Below are 1,608 nucleotides of genomic sequence, written 5' to 3'. Positions count from 1 at the left end.
TGATGTACCAGTTAGTGTGAGTTTCTCATCTATAGTGTCCTTCAGTTGAGTCAGAGCTCTCCTCAGAGTCTCCAGACTCTCATGAGTCTTCATACTGATCTCAGGCCAGTTCCTGCTGTTTCTAGGGCTGCACAGGGATGAGTGAATCTACAGCAGGAGAGAGGAGAAATCCTTCAGCATGGGGAGTGTTCTGGTGTCATATGCTGCATTATCATTGATCAGAGAGATCATGTTGACTGACCTGTAGGAGGTGGAGGTGATCTTCAGTGTGTGAGAGCTGCTCCAGCTCAGTGTTTCTCATCTTTAGCTCAGTGATCTCCTGCTCCAGCTCTTCAATCAGCTCTTGCTCCTGTTTCTCTGCTGCTTTCTGCTGCTCCTCCATCATCTCCAGCAGTTCAGTCTGACGTCTCTCAATGGAGCGGATGAGATCAGTGAAGAGCTCGACACGGGCTGCTTTCTTCTTCTCTGTGTTTCTCTGGTCAACCAGAACAGGCAACAAATTATTAGCGGTGTTTGCTAAGAGAAGAATCTGTGTTACTGTTGCTCATAAATTTTTTTCTTTACATACATAGGCTACATGTGTTTTCAGAATCCCTCGAATGAAGTATTAAACTTCACCCTGAACCCTGGACGAGAGCAGAACAGGTCCTGGACATTTTAGTTGTTGTTTTATTGTTGTTGCTATATATTTAAGTGTGATAGTCTTCTGTGAGGGGCTGTCACTCATTTTGTTTGATTGTTTGTTTATTTAGTTATTGTTATGTGTGCGGTTCTTGCCTCTTTCTTCCCTCAACATTGAAGTTTGTTGAAATAATACATATTTACATTTATTATATTATTTTAAACTCACTTTTCTGACGTCTGCTGAGTGTTTGATGTCTTGAATCTTCTTGATTGTGTTCTGGATCATCAGCTGCACGTCTTTCTGTGTCTTCATCAGTTCAGTCTATAGAGAGACAAACACAGACACGTTTATCATAACACAGATTAAACTCACAAACACAATCAAGAAGATTCAAGACATCAAACACTCAGCAGACGTCAGAAAAGTGAGTATATCAGTCCTTTAAAAGAATAATAACTTCTACCTTCTTCTCTTCGCTCTCCTCTTCAATAGGAACAGTGTTGTGGTTCTTGTGGTCTTTCACAGTGCAGAATGAACACACACATGTCTGATCATCTCTACAGAACAGATCCAGAGGTCTCTCATGTTTCTGACATATATAGTCCTCCAGATTACTCACAGGATCCATCAGTTTGTGTTTCTTCAAACCTGCCACTCTCAAATGAGGCTCCAGGTGAGTTTCACAGTAAGAGCTCTGACACACCAGACACGACTTCAGGGCTTTCAGCTTTCTTTCCTCACAGATGTCACACACAACTTCAGGCTTTTTCTCAGGACTTTTCTTCTTATAGTGATCTACGAGCTCTCGGAGTGTGGTATTAATCTTGAGATCAGGTCTTTGCTTGAATGTTTCTTTACAGTATGGACAGCTGCAGGTCTGGCTGTTGTCCCAGCACTTATTCAGACAGGTCTTGCAGAAGTTGTGTCCACATGGAGTCGTGACTGGATCAGTGAACACATCCAGACATATAGAGCACTGAAGC

General features: G+C 42.4%; 1 protein-coding gene across 1 annotated transcript in view; it reads right to left on the bottom strand.

The window, feature by feature from the left end:
- LOC107576935 (E3 ubiquitin-protein ligase TRIM39-like) overlaps positions 1-1,601 on the bottom strand; it is a gene marked incomplete at its 5' end in the record, with an annotated part of 4,005 nt that extends 2,404 nt beyond the window's left edge. Inside the window, 4 exons of the mRNA XM_016263055.1 lie at positions 9-147; positions 242-475; positions 851-946; positions 1,089-1,601. Of these exons, the coding sequence (XP_016118541.1) occupies positions 9-147; positions 242-475; positions 851-946; positions 1,089-1,601 (982 nt within the window). The remainder of the gene's footprint in view (positions 1-8; positions 148-241; positions 476-850; positions 947-1,088) is intronic.
- Positions 1,602-1,608: the final 7 nt, after the last annotated feature.

This window comes from Sinocyclocheilus grahami, unplaced genomic scaffold (genome assembly GCF_001515645.1).
Source record: "Sinocyclocheilus grahami isolate Dianchi unplaced genomic scaffold, SAMN03320097.WGS_v1.1 scaffold4681.1, whole genome shotgun sequence".
In the NCBI taxonomy this organism is placed as follows: domain Eukaryota; kingdom Metazoa; phylum Chordata; class Actinopteri; order Cypriniformes; family Cyprinidae; genus Sinocyclocheilus; species Sinocyclocheilus grahami.
The sequence above is the reverse complement of the archived record's forward strand: the minus strand, read 5'-3'. Positions and strand labels throughout refer to the sequence as shown.